Source organism: Podarcis gaigeae (genome assembly GCF_964106915.1).
Source record: "Podarcis gaigeae genome assembly, chromosome: 10".
In the NCBI taxonomy this organism is placed as follows: domain Eukaryota; kingdom Metazoa; phylum Chordata; class Lepidosauria; order Squamata; family Lacertidae; genus Podarcis; species Podarcis gaigeae.
Genome location: NC_139686.1, coordinates 40,860,233 through 40,882,782, shown reverse-complemented (window position 1 = coordinate 40,882,782; position 22,550 = coordinate 40,860,233). Strand labels below are relative to the sequence as shown.

The 22,550-nt window shown below is 40.4% G+C and overlaps 1 protein-coding gene and 1 long non-coding RNA gene across 2 annotated transcripts in view; one reads left to right on the top strand and one right to left on the bottom strand.

Moving 5' to 3' along the window:
- Positions 1 to 8,616: 8,616 nt before the first annotated feature.
- PAWR (pro-apoptotic WT1 regulator) overlaps positions 8,617 to 22,550 on the bottom strand; it is a gene marked incomplete at its 5' end in the record, with an annotated part of 54,235 nt that continues 40,301 nt past the window's right edge. The window contains 3 exons of the mRNA XM_083699458.1: positions 8,617 to 10,019; positions 15,343 to 15,447; positions 17,100 to 17,247. Coding sequence (XP_083555584.1) covers positions 9,933 to 10,019; positions 15,343 to 15,447; positions 17,100 to 17,247 — 340 coding nt within the window. The 3' untranslated portion in view covers positions 8,617 to 9,932. The remainder of the gene's footprint in view (positions 10,020 to 15,342; positions 15,448 to 17,099; positions 17,248 to 22,550) is intronic.
- The window catches only part of LOC310825677, a 30,071-nt gene continuing 17,552 nt past the window's right edge, over positions 10,032 to 22,550 (top strand). The window contains exon 1 of the long non-coding RNA XR_014555428.1: positions 10,032 to 14,857. This is a non-coding gene — a long non-coding RNA (uncharacterized lncRNA). The remainder of the gene's footprint in view (positions 14,858 to 22,550) is intronic.

Genomic DNA, 22,550 nt, shown 5'->3' with positions numbered 1-22,550 from the left:
GCTGACTGCAGACTCCATGAGATTGGCTGTTCTTCATGGAAAACCTCTGCAGCCAACCAATCCTCGAAGAGACTTGTAAAAACCACACAGGACTTTTGGCAGCTGTCAGGTCTTCAAAGCACCCCATTACCAGACACCATTGTGATTTCAGGTAATGGGCAGATGGACAGCCCCTTCTGTATGTCAAATTTAGGGTAGGTGATAAATACTGGGCTCACCAGCCCAGCCTAGGGTAGGAGATAAATACTGGGCTCACCAGCCAAATCCAATTCTTTCACCTCTGTTGTAGCCAATACTGAGCTGGACTAACAGTCTACCTCACAGCAGCTTCTTATAAATAGTTCTATCCAATATTAAGGGAAACCTTCCTCAATCTAATGGGACTCCCATTAGCCTCAGTTGGCATGATCAATGAGCAGGGATGAAAGGAGTTGTAGTCCACAACATCTGGAGGTCCCCAGCTACGGAAGGTGGAATAATGATAAACCTAGGAATTAGGATTTCCTGGCTCCACTTAGAAATGCAACATTTCTCTCCCACTGATATGGGGCATGAAGACAACTGCTGCTCTTGACAGTCAAAGGAATGCACTCTGTCTGCAGTACAATCTGGCGAGGCGTGTAGGTTTTCAAGCTCATAATGTTTCATTTCAAGCAAACAGAAATGGTTTTATTCTTCTAGAGTTTATTATTAAAAAATTCCTTCTGGAGATAGAAGCAACATGGTCGTTTCCTTAAGCTAACAAAAACAATAGAATTGACTTTGTTCTCATCCATTGTTTGACTTTGTTTTTGTCACACAGCCACATCATACACGAAATGCTAACTGGGATAAGAGACTATGCTGGCCAGGCTGGTGTCATGACCTAAACATCTCTACATTTGAATCACTCTTAGAATTACTCATTTGCAGGGCAGTCCTCCCTGTCCTTCAGCTATTCCACTTGCTATTTTGTGACATGAATCAGTTTGGTGGTGTTAGACTGTGATCTTCGCTGCCTCTATTCTCTACCTTAATTAGTTAGTTTAGAAGAAGAAACCTTTCTAGCTAAGTTATGTCCTTCCAATAATAAACAACTTGTTGTTTTCTTACTTCATAAGCGGGTGTGTGTGCAGATTTTGGTAATATGGCACCTGAGCCAGGACAAAATTTGGTGTCCCCACTAAATATTTATTATTTTTACAATAATTCTTTATTTTATTTATTATTATTTTGCACCCCTTTGGCTCAGAGCCCTATGTTTGAAATGAATCTGCAGGATACTGCCTCTGCCCCACCTCCAAGCCGCTTGAATATGCCGAGTAGTAGACACTTAATTGGCAGCTGCAATTGAAAAGTGCATCATTGTTGCAAAGAGCCTTCAGGCAAAAGCAGAGATTAGTATTCTTCCTACAGAAAAAACATAGTCATTCAACAGACTTGGCCTGCAGAATCTGCCCAAATTAGAGATAATAATGGGCTGTGTCAAACAGCCAATAGTCAATGTCTTTTTCAAATGCAGTCTTGTGCAATAGATGGAAATTCCCTTATTTCGGAACAAAAGGATTTTGTTTAGCATAGAAGGTCTTGGAATGTAAAGCAAGAAAAGAGTCAGTCAACATTGTCTTATTATGGCGTGGCTCAGTGATAAACCCTTGGCACAGAGGTCTATCATGTGGCAAGTATGATCAAGAGCTGCTATATAAATTTTAGGGAGTTTGGAAACAGAAGCTGGTAATAAGCAGCACCCCCTGCTACATCCATAGGGTATGAATTAAAACACATTGTCATAGAAAGATTTTACATAGAACAAATGGAACACCTGGTGAGAGTTGATTTTCTTATAGATCTATCAAGCAGATTGGGTCATGTGTACAACAACAACTAAATAACAGGTTGATAGATTAATAATAATAATTTATTATTTCTACCCCGCCCATCTGGCTGGGTTTCCCCAACCACTCTGGGTGGCTTCCAACAGAATATTAAAATACAAATAGTCTATTAAACATTAAAAGCTTCCCTAAACAGGGCTGCCTTCAGATGTCTTCTAAAAGTCTGGTAGTTGTTTTTCTCTTTGACATCTGGTGGGAGGGCGTTCCACAGGGTGGGTGCCACTACCGAGAAGGCCCTCTGCCTGGTTCTTTGTAACTTGGCTTCTTGCAATGAGGGAACCGCTAGAAGGCCCTCGGCGCTGGACCTCAGTGTCCGGGCAGAACGATGGAAGTTGAGACGCTCCTTCAGGTATACTGGACCGAGGCCATTGAAGGTTGTATGAAGGTTGTATTGGCACAGTATTCTACAGTGCATGTATTTGTATGAATTCAGAGATTGTTGGCCAAGTTGCACTCTCCCAATGCCAATTATACAATCCCCAGGTTTGCATCCAAAATGCCAGTGCTTTGGTTGGTCTGCAAAAGGAAATGCAACATTTTACAAGGCACCACAATAGAATAAACCAGTTTACCAATGTTTACACTGCCCAAAGTAGGAATTAAGATTTTTGCATGGGGTTGCACAGTGGCCCAACCCCAGTAAGCAAGGGGATTGGAGGTCGTGGCACCTTCCTGTTCATGAAACAGATTAGGCATCTCCTGGGTGAATAATCTGTTCAGTACCAGCTACAGATCTAAGAACACAGGCTGCCATTTTAGTGCATATGTTCCTGGGAGTAAGTTCCATTAAACCCAATAAGGCTTATTTATGAATAGGAATGTATAGGGTTGCACTGACATTCCTTGCAGGATTCTGCTACATGCCTGTGGAAAGCTAGGATGAGGGAGGTTGTACCTATAATAGAATACTTAACACACACTGTCAGGGGCTCAGGAGCAGAGGCACAGGAGAGGGAGGAAATGGAGAGCGAGGGGGAGGAATCCGAAGGGAGCGTAGGCGGTGACAGTGATCAGAGGGATTCCATGAGCCTCTCCAGCGAATCGGAAGATTCACAGAAAGGAGCGCCGATGGCCAGGGCAAGGGGGGTGCCAAGGGGGAAACCCCAGAAGGAAGGGGCCAGCGGGGACTCCCAGAGCAGCAGTTGGAAATCAGGACCAGCTTCCCCACCAGAGCGCAGTGGGGGGGAGGAGTCCCAGGCATCGGGACCAGTGTTCTCACCACCAGAGAGAGGAGATGAATCAGGATTGACCACGCCTCCATCGGAGAGCGGGGAAACGGTCAAGAGGAAAGTCACAGGCTGGGCGCGCGCGCCAAGTTCAAATGTACAGGCGAGCGGCACAGCAGGTAGCCCGGATAGGGAGCCAGGTCCTAAAGCCCGCCGGAAGGAGGGGCAAGACTCAGGGGGGTCAGCGTCAGAAGAGTCCAGAAAGGAGGAAACCCCAGGGGGCAGAAGGACCCAGAGGAGGAAAGAACAACGGAAGAGGTGGAGTAAGGCTAGAGTCTTAAACTGGTGTCTAGGAGGCGGAGACTCAGATGGAGCTTCGCCGGTCTAAGCTCTAAGATGTAGAGTTGCACGCTGCGGTTTGGAAATGGAAACTAATCTTCAATAAAGACTTTTATACGTTATTACTGGCTAGCGTTGGTCCTCTGTGAGCTGGGACCTGGAGGCAACTCTGACACACACACTCCATTTTAACTGGCATTCACAATTTAACTCTGCCACAAGGAATTTAGGAGGACACATTTGGACTAGCAAATTGTAGAATAATGACTTTTAGCTCTGTAAATATTTATGCACTTAGAAACTAGCTACTCTGTTTGACAGTTTGTAATGGTTTACCATGGCAAAGTGGTTAGATATAAGCTACAAACCATTTATCTGGAAGAATCTTGTCATTTAAATAAGACTCAAGATTCTTTTCTAACACACATGTTTTGTTCTTTAACGAACCTGGGCTGTCACTTCTGCCCATTAGTGCAGCTTTCAGAGGCAGAAGACTACCACCTTTTATTAGGACAAACCAGACTTCAGTGTTTTCTATTCAGAGTCCAGATTGTTTCAAGGCAAAAGGGGAAGAAGTGAACTGAGAAAAGAATGATTCTCTTCCTGAGGTGTAACGGGATGTCCTAGGCTAGGACAGGGCTGTGGCAGCAGTGGCCGTCCAGATGTTATTGGATGACCCATCAGCAACAGCCAGCACAGCCAGTTGTCAGGGACGATGGAAATTGGAAAGCCACAGGTTTCCTAATGGTGCCTTAAAAACAGGGTATGTGACTTTACCTTGGGATCTTTCTAGACTACAGCCAGGCTATAGCCTTCTATTTACAGCCCTTTGATCTAGGGGAATTATAGTACCTGATAGTAGCAGCCTGTTCCTACCTCAATGTGTCTCTATCTAAAATTCCCTTAGGCCCATCAACAGTAGAATAGGGAGAATGTTGCTCTTCCTCTCCCCAGTTCAGAGGCATGCGTTCTTCATACACATTTTCCCTGACATTGTAGACGAGGCATGTTGTACAACCTACCTTGTCCAGGAATCACAATGTGTGAATTGTCCTGAAAGTTAAACCATGGAGTTCAGCAAGCAGCAGCAGCAATTGGTGAGGGTGGGGTGGAAGGAGAGGGGAGAAAACACAGAGCTAGAGCAAAATAGACTAAAAAACAGAGGTCCTTTTGCCTCTAGTTTTTTTTATCAGGAGGAGGGATTCACAAATGTGGTGGTGGGAGAACAGAGAAATAGGGAAGAAATTGCATGCTTTTTTCATGGTGAAATATAGTAGTGCATATCTGAGTTAATGAAAATGCAAAAGTGGTTCTTGGAATGTTTTGGGTTGTGCACTCAGGGGCTTCTAAACTTAACTTGAAAAATTAAAAAGATATTCAATAGAATGGATTGCTGTCATGGGATTACATTTGCAATAATGGAAAACACACATCAGTTTCTCAATCTCACAATTATTATTTAGTCCCGGTTCTAACACTTTTTGTGAGGGGGGTTGCTGGCTGGCAGGGATAAAGAAAGCCCACCTTGGCTTAATCATGGATACCTGCTTAAATGTAACTGGGTTAAAAAATGAGGGACCCCATGGGATACTTTGATTCCTGCAAGACTGGCTCTCTTCATTTTTTAAAAAAACATTTCTGTTTCCAGATAAACAAAAAAAGCATGCACACACCTTACTAAGTGTTCAATAAATCTCTCAACACAAAACAATAATTATCTGTAACTAAAAGAGAGTAAGTGTGCATGTATATTCCTTTATTGCTAAGTGATGGTTCAGTGACTTTTTAAAAAAACAACCCTTAATAAATTTTATAACTCCGGGCTTCATCTAAAGATCATTTTTAGCAACAGCTATTGCAGAGTACTAGTAACAAACAACATCCAAAACTAGAACAGAATATAAGCAACAGACCAATTGATAACTGTTTCAATTGAAGTAAGAAATCCTTGCATTGCTCTACATACGTTGCTATGTGGTGTGGTGGTACATCAGCTGCACATTTAATTATGGTGAGCAATTATAAAAACACACATGGTTTGCATATGATATGTATACAACAATAAAGGTGGCTGGGATTAAGATATGTGGACATTTTAAAGAGAAGTTTGGTAGTCATTTGTGTAATTTGGCAATGTACTTATTCAGTTTCTCTTTGATTCCGCAAGCTTTACTATGCATAACATGCTTCTGCTGGTAAGTCCTACCCCTCTCACTATCACAGCCATGGAAACATTAGTAACATCTCAGGCCCAAGGCCAACAGTTTTGACATTAGAAAAGGGTCCTGGAGGGAATTGAGAATGGGCACGTATTCCATTACTTCATCTCTTTGTGTGTACTCTTTCACAAACATTGAATCCTGATCTCATTGAAGGGATTCTGGAAATCTTCAGCCTTGCAGCTAGCAGGAAGTGGAATACTGTACTATACAGCTGGAGCCAAACTAGGTCATGCAACAGATTGAGAGTGAAGTGTTGCTATCTGCTGGATGGTAACACATCAGGTTTAGATGCCAAAAGTGAATGAACCTTACCCATCTCTGTCCCCTGATCAATCCCTCTGAAAGTTATAAAAATGAGAAGTTCTATAAGAATACAGAGAATCTGATACCAGACTAAAATCCAACACTTTATAAAAAATGCACCCCATCTGCCTCCTTGGAAAAAAATAAAAGTTACATGATCATATAATTTCCCCCCGTTAACTGGAATGAGACCACTTTCCCAAATTTGGATCTCCTGCTGTTTGGGGACTACAATTCCCATCATCCCTGACCATTGGTCCTTCCAGCTAGGGATGATAGGATTTGTAGTCCAAAATCAGCTTGAGACACTCAAATTTGGGAAACCCTGTTAGACCTTGCTTCAGAAACAAATAGGTGTATGTGTGTGTGTGTGTGTGTGTGTGTGTTTCAGTTTGAAGGTAACAGGTTCTATACTCTTTCCCTTATACTTACTGCATAGAATCATAGAGTTGGAAGAGACCACAAGGGCCATCGAGTCCAACCCCCTGCCAAGCAGGAAACACCATCAGGGCACTCCTGACATATGGTTGTCAAGCCTCTGCTTAAAGACCTCCAAAGAAGGAGACTCCACCACACTCCTTGGCAGCAAATTCCACTGTCGAACAGCTCTTACTGTCAGGAAGTTCTTCCTAATGTTTAGATGGAATCTTCTTTCTTGTAGTTTGGATCCATTGCTCCGTGTCCGCTTCTTTGGAGCAGCAGAAAACCACCTTTCTCCCTCCTCTATGTGACATCCTTTTATATATTTGAACATGGCTATCATATCACCCCTTAACCTCCTCTTCTCCAGGCTAAACATTCCCAGCTCCCTTAGCCGTTCCACATAAGGCATCGTTTCCAGGCCTTTGACCATTTTGGTTGCCCTCCTCTGGACACGTTCCAGTTTGTCAGTGTCCTTCTTGAACTGTGGTGCCCAGAACTGGACACAGTACTCCAGGTGAGGTCTGACCAGAGCAGAATACAGTGGCACTATTACTTCCCTTGATCTAGATGCTATACTCCTATTGATGCAGCCCAGAATTGCATTGGCTTTTTTAGCTGCCGCGTCACACTGTTGGCTCATGTCAAGTTTGTGGTCAACCAAGACTCCTAGATCCTTTTCACTGCAGCATGCTTTTGTCTCACTGTGATATCAAGCATGCTAAAGGCACATTGAAGTAGTTACAATAAAATCATTTGAGGCTTCATATATGGATGCTTATCTAATGAAACTGTCAATGAGTCACAGCACACCAGGTAGTCCAAAATTAAAGCAGATAAGACAACACTGCTTGCCTGCAATTCCTCTACATCTTGCAACTCAAAACATTTAGAACTGCCAGCTATATATTAGGTAATTAATGCATGTCATATCTTTTGGAGCAGAAGTAAAGGGGGAGAGGAGAGGAAGTCAGGTATATTGTTCATTTTGCGAGAATTGTTGGAGAAATTAACAATTTTGCTTCAAGAACTGACCACCATGATTTTTGAAACAAAGGACGATCCCGTAAAGATATGGCTGGAAACCCTAGACATCTTGAGGCTCCTTTCTATAGCATATGTGCACTCAGGCCTTGGTCCTCCAGTCCAGGTTGAAGAGTGAGAACGTATAAACTGTTGAATAACACCACCCATTTATGCAGATCTACACAGGACATTTTCATGGCTTATTTTAATGGTTTGTGCTTTAAGCAACACTGTGTTAACTGAAGTCAACATGCCAACAATTGCTAAATTCACAGGGCAACCCTGCATATGCCTACTCAGAAGTGAGTGCAATGCAACTTACTCCCAGGTAAATGGGATTACAGTTGCAGCCTCAACAACCATCCCAGAGAACCAAATGCAACCCCATTCTTCCATGCATATGTTATTTTACATTAAATATATGCATGTAATTAAGTTTACATGCCTCGATTTCTAACAGTTTCCTCAAACTTTTGTAAGTGAGGCATAGGGCTTTTGTTTTGGATTAAAGTTCAAGGCATGGTTCACTCTTGCACTCACAAATGTGTATTTCATCACCTCTCAAATGGAAAGGCACTGTTAGGACAGCCTAACAGAGATTGCCTCAAGAGTCATGCCCACTTCCGTCACATTTCAGGGATAGGACATTGTTTCTTTGTAACAGTGGTTTTTGAGACATTCCCCACACAGAGAAGCACAGTCTTGTATCACAAAATCCTGATGCATTCCTACTACCCACAACTTGGGATGTTATTTCCCAGATATAGGCACAGGGTATGAGTACCTGCTATAAGGAGTGCAGAGTAGTGGTTAGAATAGTCGAAGCATCCAATATGTAGCTTAATATTTCAAGATGCTCCCTTTGCCTCCCTCAGTAGCACAACATTTGAGAACCACTGCACTACTAACATGCTATGAAAACTTATTCCCAAAGCCTTGTGGCACATTATTGCAAACTGATATTATAGAGCTGCAGCACCACAGGAACATCAGTTCCACCAGTAGCATACACTGCTAAGCAGCACTTGCAATGCCTTTCTTCATGTAGGGCACAGAGCTCTGCTTCACTTCACATCAGAAAAGGCTTTGGGTTTGGGAGGGGCTTTACTCTGGACTATTCTCAAGGTCAGATTGTTCTCAGGACCAACAGCATTTATATTTAAACTAAAAGGGAATGGTGCACTCCCAAGATAAGATCTGGCACCAGTGGTTTATAAGTGGTATTTCATTGTTCGTAACATAAAATATTGATGCAGACAACGGATGTTAGTGTGTAACAGAACATGCAACATACTTTATTTTAACAAATATTAGTGTTATTCCAGATGTTTTTCTATAATACTTTTAGAGGGCCCAAAAATCATGAACTTCCCTTTTGTACTATATTAACAAATTTTATCACAGCTTCAAAAACCATTATGAATCACAGATAATCCTGATAATCCATTTAATACCAATGCTCATAAAACTTACAAAATGATCCACTATCCTTTATTAAATTTTACATGATAGAAATAATTGATGTAAACCATAGCATACCACTCTCATAGAGGTGAGATTCAGCCGTAACAGTTTCAATCCAATAAACCATGGCTTATTGGACTAAGAACAAACATTGTCCTGCACTCTCCCACATTTCGTTCCCTCATGCACTGTGATGCAATGCTTGGTGCTTGGGGGAGGGGAGGTGTCTTAAACCAGTTTCCCACTGAATCTCTGACTGCAAACCAGGATATGGAATGAAGACTCATTGTTCTCAGTTCAATACTATGGTTTAATGGACCATGATCATTGTATCTGAACCAGGCCATAGCGTTTGTTAACTGGAAAGAGTGGATTTCCCCTTGTATAAAAGAATAATTTTTCCTGTGGACACGCAAGCATTGTGATTAACCTATAATACATGACACAGACATTTTCCTAAAGACTACTAGTGTTGATAACGATTGGTGATTGATGATTTATAAAACATTTTTTTCTGTCACAAAGCAGCTATACAGGGGATGGGAGATACTATATACCATTGTCAGTATTTCAGATATAGTACAAAATAAAATCACAAAATACAGGATTCTTTGTAGAATAAGTAACACAGCTGTAAAATGTTTCACATCAGCACTGTAGTAAGGCACCCACACTTTACAAGTAGCAATATATATATTTTGAATCTGTGTAAACAAAGTTTACTCCAATTACTTCCACTCATATAGAGTGGAAAAGACAAAGTGATGTTTGTATAGACCAAAATTCAATCTTGGCAATCAAATGCTCTTAAAAGCTGGATAATACACATTCAAAATAAAGACATACAGAACAATAAAGAACATGACATTTGAGATGTCTGTGTTTGAATTAATTAACTTGGGAAATGCAAGGGAGTGAGTGTAGAAGTACTCACAAAATCTGAATCTATTTCATTGAAGGAAGAGTATTATGCAAAACATTCATTCTGCTCCCCTCAATAATAATAAATAGAAAGACAGTTGTTCTGACACATTGCAGCAAAGACATATTGTAGCCTTGATCTTGAAACATTCAATCAGTAGTTTTCATATTTCATTCCTTGTTGAATCTTTCAACTTCTACCTTGTCAGCTGTCCAACAACTTTTAAGAGTGTCTTATTTTCCTGCTTTAATTGCTCGTTTTCATCTTCTATATCATCTAGGTCCTTTGAGAAGGAAACATAGCAAGGTGTACAGTTATTAATTCATCAAGTCATTTTCTTAATGGACTGGATTATAGGACATTACTATATAAGAGCAAAATGGCAGACAACAAAAGCTGATTGCTAAACACAAACAAAGCAAGTTTAAGATATATGGGCATTAACAGATTTTAAATTTACATTGAGTAAAGTAAATATCCCATTACCACATAAATGTATTTTGCTATAAGCATGTACAATGTAATCTGAAATGCGGAAGTAAATCAAAATTTGCAAGATTAGTAAAATGTTTTGTGTTATATACACTGGAAAAAATTGAGCTCTCTTAACTCTGAAAAGAGAATGCCTTAATGGATGGTTGTGCTTGAAATGTGTGACCAATGTTACTTACTGAACTGCTCTTTCGTAATGGAAAAATTTTTACATATTAAAAATGGTTAGCATGCTGCTTCTGTTACTTTTATGCCTGAAATCACCACAAATTTCAAAGCCAAACCAGATGGGACCTCAGTCATTTGATGCCAGTGTCTGTTCCAAATTGGGACTCCCGCTGCAGTCCGAATCAGGACCCCCATACCTGCTGTTCACCTTCAGACTACAACCTGACGCAGACACACCAGAGGCCCAAACTGACGCAGGTTTCTAGTAGCGAAAGGGTCAACGCCCTTATACATCTTGCCCTAGTTAACCCCCCATGTCTGCACAATTGCAAAGCATCTATTTCCCTCCTCACGATGTCCACTTATGCCCAGTATTTTTCTCATTAAAGACTGGGTTTATTACAGATCAAGTAATGTTTGATTAAGGAGTACTTTCTGTGACATGCAATGTCCTAGATTCCCTGCACATGTCCAAACACCATGGGTGAGATCCAATGTACTATTAGTGCAAGAAGTTTGAAAGGTGACATGAAGGCAGTGGTGCACAACATCTTTTTTGAGTTTGAGGCACAATTTGAATTTGGCTAAGAGCAAGATTCCTGCTAAGTGGAATGGCACTCTTAATGGTTATCACACCATGGGTGAGAAACGATGAGATTACCACCAGCAGCACTGTGGAATGGTGCATACTCTCTCTTTGAGGTTTTTGCGTCTGGGGTAACTGGACAGCAGCAGCAATAGTTATGCGTACAATGATGTTGTGTTACTGAGTCCATACTTCTAGACATGGGAAATTTTTTTCTGTGCCAGAATAGTTATAACTATATTTTAACTACTTTACATTATTACCAGTAGTCCAAACATTCTTTCCAAATTAGCTGCTGGGCCCAAGGATGGAAACTTAAAAATGCTTCTCGAGCATTTTGCCAAGTGCCATATATATGAAACGATGGGAAAACAGATAAAGGGTAAAATTGGGAATCGTTGTGCAAGCCAGGAAGGGTGGGGGATCCTTCAGGCACTGGAGAGGAGATGAAATAAAAGCCTAGAAAAGCTTGTGTTCTTTGCCAGCAATACAAATGAGATTTCTGCATTAAGTGACATCTGCTCCAACTGTTACTTATGCACTACTGTACCTAATTTTCCAGGAAACACCTTGTCTGAAACCTGCCCCAGGTAAATCCTTGCCCCTACGTTTGCATTTTAGGAATGGCCTGCTAAAATTGTGTTAATGAGAGCTGCTAGAATTGTCATTGTTCAGGGTTCGGGCCCCCTCCCAAAGATGATCTTCTGCCATTTGGCAAAGACATATTTATTTATACAGGCCGTTAGGTTATACACTGACAAATAAACATGCTAATTGGTTTTCACTGGTTGTTTTTATTGATGTTTTACCCTGTATTTTATTGGTTTATTGTATTCTGGGAGCTTTGAATTTTATTTTATTTTTAAATGTTTTTAACTCTTGAATTGCTCTCGTTTCAATATTTGTAGTGCTGGGCTTCTTTAAGAGGAAGGGCAGAAGAAAAATCTAATAAGTAATAAGAACAAATATGTAGAAACGTAATCTGAGTGGGTCTGGGGAGGTGGTCGAATCTTACCTCTAATGCACATGCACATAATCACACATGAACATCAAGGTGTCATGGTGTTTGAAGGCTATCATTCCACATGCTGGTGAAGCTTATTAGGCCATGAGTGTGCACAAACAAGAATGTGCCACACTCATAGTCTAAATTGAAGCGTTCTTCTTGCCATGCAATTATATGCCACATGGTGGCCCTGCCCATACTGTTGTATACCCTACCCACTCCCAAGCTGTGGGCATGTCTGTAGGGAAGAAGCCTGCCAAATGCACGCTCACTGTACAATCTGGACTCCAGCTCAGAACAGGTGGTGCCCATTCAACAGGCTTCACCTTTGCAGACATGCCCCAAAATGTGGTGGTGAATTGGTAGGTGCCCCAGAGGCAAGGACAGGAGACACAGCCCTCTCCCCCCCGATGATGTTGATTGTGTGTGTGTGTGTGTATTATTTTTACCCCACCCATCTGGCTGGGTTCTTTAAAGAACAAATTTAAAACAAGCACCTCAACAAGGCTGTTGAAGAGTGAATGGGCACATCAGATAAAATAGTGGGTTTGGTATGAGAGGGATGTGGGTGGCGCTGTGGGTTAAACCACCGTGACACTTGGGCTTGCCGATTGAAAGGTTGGCAGTTTGAATCCCCACAATGGGGTGAGCTCCTATTGTTCGGTCCCAGCTCCTGCCAACCTAGCAGTTTGAAAGCACGCAGTGCAAGTAGATAAATAGGTATCACTCCGGAGGGAAGGTAAACAGCATTTCTGTGCACTGCTCTGGTTTCGCCAGAAAAACTGTCTGCAGAAGCGGACAAACGCCGGCTGCCTCGGCCTGTAAAGTGAGATGAGCACTGCAACCCCAGAGTTGTTCACAACTGGACTTAATTGTCAGGGGTCCCTTTACCTTTACCTTTACCTTGGTATGAGAATATGGTTGTTATAAGCATGTTCCTGTTTTCTCCTGTAAATTGTTGGAACATATGGAGCTGGGCATTCAGCTGGAGAGTTCTTAGAAGTGTTCACATCATTTTTGTAAACTGCTTTGAAGCTTCTTCTTTTTTACTCTCAAGTGGTGTATAAAATTTAATAAAATAAAATAACTCTACCCAACACAGCTGCATGTCCCATCAACTGTAGCAGTACCCTAAAAAACATCAGCTGTGCACATTTTTCCCTTCCATCCATACAATGGGCATCTGGATAACTTCCAGTATCTCAAGAGAGGAAAAGGTGGGGAGAAGTGAGATTTAAAGGTTAGTGGCCCGTAAGAAATGAGCAAAAGCTAATTGAAAGCAAGTAAAGAATGACGTGAAATCAAATTTCAAAAACAAAGCAGTCATGTCAGGACAGCACTTTGAGGTCAGCAGCTAACTTCATCTGGGGTCGGGAACATGTGGCCTTCCAGATGTTAGGCTCCAATTCCCATCAGCCCCAGCCAAAATACCCAGTGGTCAAGGATGAAGAGGGATGACGTCCAACTACAATTGGAGGGCCACATGTTTCTCATTCCTGGGTTAAAGCATCCACTATGGTTAAAAAAAAAATCCATTTCAGAAGTCATATGTATTAGGAAGAAAAGGAAAGCAACTAGCTTTTCATTACAATAGACTCAGGTTTGCTTTTGTCTTGGCTAATTTGTATCAAGAGAACTGGAGCAGGGCTTTTAAGCCATCTTGTCAAATCCTGATGCAGGAAACCCATAATCAAACACATAATATCCAGACAGGTGGCACAGATACAACGCACAAGAAGCTCACATAAGGACATAATTGTGTGTGTATATATATAAAATACTTTCTTTCTCACACACATACATACGCTTACTTTGTGGAATGTTTATGCAGCAGAAATAACATTCCAAAAATGACTTAAAGAATGAGCTACTTGGACATGGTCCAACCACAACAACTGCCTGCAACTTAAATACTCAAGGCAAGTCAAAAGGAAGGAGTCAGTCATATACGGGATTTATTTCCTATTTAATTAAGATTCCTTTTGAAAATTACATACCTAATTTAAGAATTAAATGTTTATTGTTCAAGGGAACAAGAGCACCACACACATTCCAGAGTCAAATGACAAAGTGTCCGTCAACTGGTGCTATGGTTCTCAACCAATTAGGATGGGGTAGCTTATCTTTTTGGCCCAAGGGCTACACTGAGGGTTGGCCACTCCTGCAAGGGCTGCCTGCCAGTGCGCATGTGTACATGTCTTGCATGTGAACACATACACTTGAAAATCCATGGCGTATATACACACACTTAGCAGGGAAGCAGGAACAGCCAGCACACACAAACACACACACACACACACACACACACACACACACACACACACACACACTGCTGCCCCCCCCCATCTCTTTCTACCCCGGAGCTGCCCTGGGGAATAAAAAGATAGTGTTGCTCAGCTCAGTGCTGGCTTCCTTTGGCTCAAACTGGAGATTGCACATACTGGTGCTTTTTTTGGAGAGGGGCAACTTTCTTGAGAAAAGGAACTTTGGTTTCTGTTGAGAATGTTATTGACAGATTGCCTCTTTTTACAATATAGTAAGCCTGCAACTTACACACTTTTAAGTTGTGTGCATTAAGCTTTATGCACTTGGCTAAATAAATAAACAAGCAAAATTTAAAAAGGGATGGAAGAGGGGCAGGTGTCAGGAAGAAAGACTTTGGCAATGCCACCCACCACTGAACTCAATGTGTTTTGACACTGTGCAATTTTGCTTTAGGTGCAATCTGCAGAAAGTACCCCCTGGTAAGTTGCAGGCTTACTGTACATCAGCAAGAAGCCCTTCACCTGAAACCAGCAGGAAGGTCACCTGAATGCAGAAGCATAAACCATCAATAGGAACAAGCAGTTTGGGGGTGAAAAGATGCCAGGTAACTCAAAGAGACTCACTGGGAACTGCCTGGTTGTCAAAAATGAGAGCCACATAATGTGGGACACAAAATACACCACCTGAGCTCAGGAGGAAGGACAGGATAAAAAAGTAAAAATAAACCAATAACCAGAAAGTGGTATTACTTACAGGAGGAAGTCCCAGACTGTAAGATGTGTGCACTGTCCCCAAAATTCTGGGGAATTTCTCATACAGTGGTACCTTGGTTTCAGAACAGCTTAGTTTAGGAACAACTTGGATTAAGAACGCTGCAAACCCAGAAGTAGGTGTTTTGGTTTGTGAACTTTGCCTTGCAAGCAGAACATGTTCTGCTTCCTATTGTGTTCCATTTGTAAATTAAGTCCCCTGCTGCTATGGGAAAGCACGCCTTGGTTTAAGAATGCTTTGGTTTAAGAACGGACTTCCAGAATGGATTAAGTTCGTAAACCAAGGTACGACTGTATTCCACAGCAAACAAGCACTTACCCTGTTTAATAAATCAATTTCCTCCTTCAGTTTCCCAATTAACTCCTCTTTGTCTTGTGTTATCCTCACAAGCCTGATGTTTTCTTGTCTCTCCTTTGCTAGCTCCTTCAAAAAATAAAATAAATATTTATTTTAAGAACAATGCAAAGAATAGAAATACAAAGTAAATGTAATCAAGTTTAAGATTCAATGGAATTTAGTTCAGCTCTAGACCCAAAATATGCTGCATGTAGTAACACACCAATATAGACATATCACAGGCTTTTCTTCTATTATCCAGAGTGGGCTGATTTAAATCAAGATGATGAAAATAATTAATTTCAATCAAGTTTCTAACTTTCCATTTCATTACTTCCTGCAAAAGCATGCAATTGGTTGCCATAAGCATTAATGCACAGCTGTTTGTAGCCTCATAAGGCCTTTATATTATATATGGAATATAATTAATAACTGCTGGTCACATCTTTTGCACTATGCAATTTACATTTGTTTACAGGAGAAATTGTGAAATAAAGGATTTCTCTTTTATTTGGCTCTTTCTGTGGACACTAATTGAGATAACGTATTTTTAAAAATTCAACAATGTATAGCATGCTTTTCAAACAAAAGATGTACACAAATTAATTAGAATTCAATTTTCAAAAATGGTTAAAAAGACAGACATTAAATTACATTACAAAATATGAATGAGCCCAAGGGAGGTTAACAATACCCAGTACATGGCCAAATCATAATAGCTTCCAGCTCTCAACATGGACCCTACTGTTGCAAGCTCCTATGACCATCAACTGAGGCCCTTCTTCATGTGCCCTCTTCACAAGAGGTCCAGAGGGTGGCAACACAAGAACGGACCTTTTCTGAGGTGGTTTCCCACCTGTGGCTGTTATCTCTATAACTAGGTCTCTGGCCTTTAACTATCTGTGGCCGTTTAGGAGTGGGTGAGATGTTTTCAATGTCCCCACCCCCACCCTGGTATTAATGTATCTATGTGGGAAGGTGGAATAGTTTGCTTGTTTGCCTTGACCAAGATAAAAAGCAACTAACAAATTTAATAAATAACAAAAACAACAAAAATAATGTGCCTATGCAATTTCATTAAGAGTCTATATAGTCATAATTTGCACAACAATAAGTACATATCTCGTGTCATATTTATGCCTCTTCTAAAAAATATAATAATCCCCCCCCCTCCGATTAATTGTTTTAAGTAGAAAATTATGCAGTGTGTGTGTTTTTGAGACAAAGGATCATAGTCAATATTCTGAAATTTTAAAAATCCAATTTCATTTTTTGGAAAAAGGGTCATTTGATTTTTATCCATTTTGTTTTCAAAAATACTTTATTGGGAAAGAATATACATATTCTTTAAAATCTGAGACAAATAGTTCACTAAGCTCAACAATACTGGTGTCAGATGCACTAAGTATCATGTGAACTGACCAGTTTTATTCATATATAATATGTGCCTTTATAATAATCAGGTTTGATTCTTGCAATGTATGATACATAAAGGTGCCTGGAAAAACTGTTTAGAAAATCCAACTGGTCCAGATTCAAAGTGCTGATTTTGAAGGAAATTATCTGCTTCAATATGAACCTACACAATTGTTAAGATCTTAGTTGGACTTCAATATCTAGGTGTTTCTACTTTCTGAAGTAGCTTCTATTCGGTGGCAACCGCAGCAAGGTCTTTGCAGTGTTGGTGACTTGCTTTACAGAACTCCCTGCCCACACCCAGTGACTGATTACACATTTACCTTTTCGAGATCTTCAACCTTCTTTTCCAAAGAATTATTTGGTAAAATGTTTCCAGAAGAATTTGCATCCCTGCTATATCTGTTATATCCTGTTCTGTCTGCTGTTCGTGAATATCTACTAGAAACATCATCTGCTGTGTTTGTTGTGCTGTGAAAAAAACAACAACTTGTAAACATATTTGGTCCATGACACAATAATGTTTCTTCAGTAGTGTTGACAACAAATTATAAAACATAATTTTTTATTTCTGTAGTGAGCTTGTTATTGCTGTGAACCACATATAAAACTGCACATGTATCAGAAATCATGCCTTACAGCTTTAATCCTATGCGTGAACTACTCAGAAATACAACTGAATTTCATGGGGCTACTTCTCCGGTATGTGTGAACAAAACTGCAGTCTTGCTCTGCTTATTTGTTAAGGCTATCCTTCTTTGCCAGTGAAGTAATTCACAGAAGCTAACTGCAAGAGAAGTTCCTGGCAGAGCGCACACAAACAATCTCATGAGGAATGAAAAATGGTAATACTCTTTCTGAAACAGTCGCAAGTATAGATAATGAAGAGATTCCAAATAAAAAAGCAGAAATGTAGAAGATGCCTTAGACCAAGTCAGACTGTTTGTCCATCAAGTTCAGCAACTTTCCAGGGTCTCAGGCAGAGGCTTTCTCACCCATTACCTGCCACTGGATTCTTTTTAACTAGACATATCAGAAATTGAACCTTCCACATGGAAAACATGTCCTATTATGCTGAACTTTGGTACCTCTTATCAAGGTCTGAGGGTTCTCCTGGCCTTCCCAAACGGATTTGGGGAGGGCATGTGGGGTGAATCCCATTGTGCTAGGGGGACTTGTTTTTAGCACAGTTTAGTTAAATCCAGCCATAAAATAAACCTTATAAGATTATAATAGTGTTTCACTCATTCTTTTGTCTAACATTTATCAATAAAATAGTCCTGTATAAAATAGAACTGTATAATGGGAGATCAACTTTCTCAGAGTTTACTCCTACTTACTCTTAGTTATGCCACTGTACCAAAATCCCGTAAACTCCACACAACCTAGGCTTCTCTTGCTCACTAAAATGAGTAGAAATGTCCTTCTGTTTTTGCAGACATTTTCTACCATACTTTGAAACTTGCCTATCTAAGATTCACCTCTCATGACATTCACCAGACACAGGCTACTTGCAAGTGTCTCCAAATGGCAGCTACACTGTATGGCAAGACCCTAATGTGCAACAGCCCACTGAGCAGATGCATGCTCATGACATGGTTCATAATCACTAATTGCATTTTAAATTGAACATAAGAGCAACAAATTACAGAGCAATTTTTTTGGTACTACATGAGTGTACAATTTGTTCCTATCGCTTCCCTCTTTTACTGTTGCCAGGTCTTAGCTTATTAGCCAAAAATGGAAATGGGTGAAGCACAGAAAACTGTGTTTCTGCCAGTACCTATCATTCCATTGAGTTTGTGTAGACTGACACAAAGCATCTTTCAGAGCAATGACCTAGCAGCTCTAATTATTGTCACTGTGCAGAAGCCTCTCTCTCTCTCTCTCTCTCTCTCTCTCTCTCTCTCTCTCATTCAAACTCATACATGCGCAGACAAACTTAGGGGTTGGACAGAACAAATGTTTCGCAGCATTTAGCTATAAATACAAACATTTTACAAAGTATGGCTCACCTACAAAGGAGGACCCACTTTATTCCTGTGTTCCTTTGCTTTTAATTGCTTTTAATCTCTGAACTTTAAATTGTTTTACCCTTGCACAGAACCTACTGGTGAAGGGCAGGTAATAAAAGAAAGAAAAAGAAAAAGAAGACAGATTTTTAAATATCAGGGTTTTTTTTGGGGGGGGAGTATAAAAGCCATGAAATATATTTAATTTATGCCACATCTGTAGTACACCTTGGTCTCTTAAAGCTCAAGTAGGGAATGTTGTTCTCTAAGATATGTTCTCCCCTGTCTTGTTCAGCTATGACTTATTTCATCCTTGGCCATTAACTAAACTGGCTAGAGGTGATAGAAGCTGTAGTCAGAAAACATCTGAGGACATATGCTTGAAGATTGCTGGCCTAAGATGATGTTTCCCTTACTCCTGATAGCTGGAGTGTATTATTTTTTCTGAAGCACTGGATCCATTATTTCTACTATTTCACTATTCCCAAATTGTAGTCTGTGCAAATTAATCTGAATAAACATTCACTAAAGCTGGAGCTGCATGTGCATGTCATGTTCCTCAGGTTCTTAAATTCAGATTTGTCGTTTCAGGAAGCACATTTCCACCAGTTATTTTGAAGGTGGATGTCCGCTAGGCTACAGATGACCATTCCTGCCTCCCTCTACCCACCATCACTGGGTAGCAAACCACCAGGTAGTTGGTGCACCACTGAACAACATGTCCAGTTAAAAGATTAATGCTGGACTGCCCAGGACTTTTTAACAAGATCTGGTAGACCGCACAATTAATCAGAGTGGGGGAACCCAGTCAGATGGGCGGGGTATAAATACTAAAATTATTATTATTAATAATCAAACACACACCATGTGTTTTTTGCAGGTGGGGTGGGGAGTCTTACATGACCTTCATGTATGTGAGTAGGGTGCTTGATATTTTTTATCTGAAATCACATGTGTGTATTAAACAGAAAACTATTTTACACTGAAAGGAAATCTAGGGACAATTAGTTAACTTGGCACAATAAACTTGGTTCCATGGATGTAACAATCCAGGGAGTGCAGTATAAAAGATTCTTTCAAGCCATGATGACACAATTGTAAGGAATTTTGTAGTTTAATTCTATTACCATATTTGGCACTGCTTGATCTAGCGTGACTTAAAAAAAAAATCTATCTAAAAACAGGATGTGCATGTTGCAACACAAACATAATGTTTGTAATTTTAACCCCTAAAACTTGTGTCATTCATACTGTGGAAAAGAATCCAAGAACTGTTATACAGTGTGTACTTCACACAGCCAAAGTATTCAAACACACAGTGTATCTTGCTCTTTCCCCTTGTATACCCTCCAACATTCCTCAGAAAATTGGGACATTCTATTCACCATTAGTACATTGTCCCTAGAATGGGTGGTAAGTAGATTAGAGTAAAGTGAGAGGGGAAGAGTACTTTAAAGGGATCTTTCCATTTTTTATTGTTTAAGGAAAGAATCCTTGCCTATGTGGGCAACACACACACACAAACAGCAAATCACAAAGGTAAACTCTGGTTGACTCTCCCTATAAAATTTATTTATTTGGTCAAGAAAAAGCCATCATGTTCAACTTTCACACACACACAATGGACAAGGCAAAGCTCAAGAGGTCCTGACATTAGATAAGAACCTGACAGCATTTCAACAAGAAAGGAAAAGTTGCAACACTTTGTGCTTCAGCTAATTATTGAAAGAAACACTTCAGTTGTATGTACGCTACTGCTAGCCTAGTAGGACAGTTAGGAGTATACAGACAAAATAAATAGTAAATTCAATACAAACTTGCAAAGCTGAAAACTAGGATTGGTAACTTGATACTACTACTACTACTACCACTAATCAGTATCTGTGCATTCTCAAGACACAGGCTAGATCTTTCCCAATAACATGGGTAGGCTTGCTACTTGCATCAAGACCCAGGACCCTGCATTTATTAAGGGGTATGAGGCAACCAATGGCCACCGGCTGGCCATTGACAGTCTTCCTGTTGCTAATAATAGAAAGACCACTGTCTTATGAGATATTATGGGATTTCTATTGCTTTCTATTGATAGCAAGGACAAAACTGGATCTGCTGATACTGACTGATCTATGATTTGAAAGATAATGGTAAAAACCTTTATACAAAAGCTTTATAAAACTTAAAGAGTTGGAAATGTAGGTAATACAGTGGTACCTTGGGTTACATATGCTTCAGGTTACAGACTCCGCTAATCCAGAAATAGTACCTCGGGTTAAGAACTTTGCTTCAGGATGAGAACAGAAATTGTGCTCCGGCGGCGTGGCAGCAGCAGGAGGCCCCATTAGCTAAAGTGGTGCTTCAGGTTAAGAAGAGTTTCAGGTTAAGAACGGACCTCCGGGACGAATTAAGTACTTAACCTGAGGTACCACTGTATGTAGTCAATAGAACAATCCTGAGATCCCTTAAATCATTTAAGGAATTTTTTTAATGTATATTTTCAATTTCTGATTACAACATAAACAAGGGTAATCCATTTACAGTATTAGCTATAAATTTACCAACTTATTAGCATCAGGCTGGGGTTCATCTGCACTAGTGGCCTGGTTAGATACCTGCTTATAAATAAGTTTTTTGTAGGAGCATTCCATGAGTTGAGTTTCAGTCATGGGATCTCAGAATTCAAGCCATCATGTCTATGAGAAAGGATTCACTAAAGGAAAAGCTAGCATGCTGTGGCTGGCAGCCGGGAAGCAGGCTGCAGGTTCAATGCGATCAGCCAGGGCTTCTTGCAGGAGGTCTGTAGCAGTTTAATTTGTATTGAGAGACAAGCTGTTCAGACTATGGTACCAGGCCAGAGTATAGGTCTGCATGGAATTTTATTGGCAGGTCAGATAACCTGATCCTACTTAGTAAAAGGCTGCAATACACTCAGCAGGACATCAATGCAGGACAAGTGAAGTCAGCAGTTCTTTTTTACCTGCAATCTGTCCTGGACATACAGGAATGAAAGTATATTGCAGACAAAATTCCAGTTTTAGTCACTGGGAGGCAGAAAGGACACTTAAGGTTTTGGCTAACCATATTTAGCTAATATTTTAGTTTTGGAAAAACTGGTTTAGTTTTGCTGTCCACACACTTGTTTGTGGACTCAAATAATGATTTTTCTGTTTGGATTTTTTCTGTTTGGAATTGGCATCATTAAAATTCAAGGCTATATAGTTATTTAAATAAGAATGCAATTATTGCATTTATTCCTAGAAAAAAGTTAACAAGCAGAGAAAGAACATGCATACCAAGAAATTCTAATCTGATTTATTGTAAATTGAACCAGCCAATCCTGTCTGATCCATGGTAAATCCTTCAGTTATTTTAAACCCTGATAGGTAATTTCTCCTTTGGCCTTTCCTATGAAGTTTCTCCTTTGGCCTTTCCTATGTACGTATGCTCAAATAGCTCTATTTTCACATACAGCCAAGATCTCAGGGATGAGATATAATGATGGTATACTTTATGCGGGGTATTCATTGCCTGCCACTTTGACTGTGGAAATTGGTCAGTTGCCTTGAGATAAAGGCATTCGAACTTATGTCATCTACCACCTCTCAATTCTCCGTAATGCTTGACCAAGAGGAATTCCAAGAACTGCAGGAGACCTAGGAGTGGGCAATTACCAGCAACCAGGGTGCAAGTTCAGACTGTTTCCCCCCACCCCCTCTTGATCTAAGTGTGTAGTATTAAACAGCTGTTTGGCACACAGGGGGAAAG